Source organism: Sinocyclocheilus rhinocerous, unplaced genomic scaffold (assembly GCF_001515625.1).
Source record: "Sinocyclocheilus rhinocerous isolate Xijiao unplaced genomic scaffold, SAMN03320098_v1.1 scaffold851, whole genome shotgun sequence".
NCBI classification, from domain to species: domain Eukaryota; kingdom Metazoa; phylum Chordata; class Actinopteri; order Cypriniformes; family Cyprinidae; genus Sinocyclocheilus; species Sinocyclocheilus rhinocerous.
This window is the reverse complement of record NW_015624573.1, coordinates 1,480,680-1,481,527: the sequence shown is the minus strand read 5'-3', so window position 1 is coordinate 1,481,527 and position 848 is coordinate 1,480,680. Positions and strand designations below refer to the sequence as shown.

The window sequence follows — 848 nt, the reverse complement described above, 5'->3', positions numbered from 1 at the left end:
GGACCACGGTGCTACATAAATACAGACATACAACAATGAAGTAAAACAGTATAAACCTATACACAACTACCCTACTGATCATCCCATGATTCAGGAGGTATAGGTGATCATCCCATGTTTCAGGAGGTAGGGGTTTGTATGGGGTTTCAGAGGGGGGCGGGGTGATTTGAGTTCAGGGCTATGGGTATATATTTTTGGATTTTATGCAGAAAATGTACTTGGGGCTTTTTTTGTGAGAGTCATGTTGTTGCTAGAGCTTTACTAAAGTATTCTGGGTGGTTGTTTACAAGCCACATGTCTCTATGATATTCTGGTCTCTAAATATGGCTTGGGTCCCTACTTCAATGTAGAACTATGGGAGTTTTTGCTTATTCTATCCTAAAATGTAGGTCTTTTAAGCTACAAGCCACACAACTTGAAATAACACTCACATCTATAGCTGAAACAGTGTGGAATGTGTTACTCAACAAAGTTTAATACTTATGATTTTAAAACAATTAGAGATGGTTAGAGCAGGTGTTTGTAAATGTGGTTACCTGCATGCCGCCTGATTCAGGGCTGAGGGGTGAAGTACTGGATGCCGTCAGCGATGAGGAAGATGATGAAGATGAAGGAGAGCTGCCACCCTGTGGCTGAATCTCTGTGAGCTTCTTGAGCTTCAGGTCCACATGCCTGCTGTTCATCACACCTAAAGAGAGCGAGAGAAAGGAAGAGAGGAAGAGTTATATGCAGTAGGCCACTCGTCTCCAAGACACAGATAAGCAGAGGACATGACAATGTTTGCCCTTAAGCAAACCGGCCCTCTCAACCTCATACACACAACACACACACACACACACACACACACA

The 848-nt window shown here is 43.0% G+C and overlaps 1 protein-coding gene across 4 annotated transcripts in view; it reads right to left on the bottom strand.

Moving 5' to 3' along the window:
* LOC107744614 (EH domain-binding protein 1-like) overlaps positions 1-848 on the bottom strand; it is a 152,346-nt gene that overhangs the window by 35,171 nt on the left and 116,327 nt on the right. For all 4 annotated transcript variants that reach the window (XM_016558397.1, XM_016558407.1, XM_016558418.1 and 1 more), the window contains one exon: positions 537-688. In XM_016558397.1, the coding sequence (XP_016413883.1) occupies positions 537-688 (152 nt within the window). The remainder of the gene's footprint in view (positions 1-536; positions 689-848) is intronic.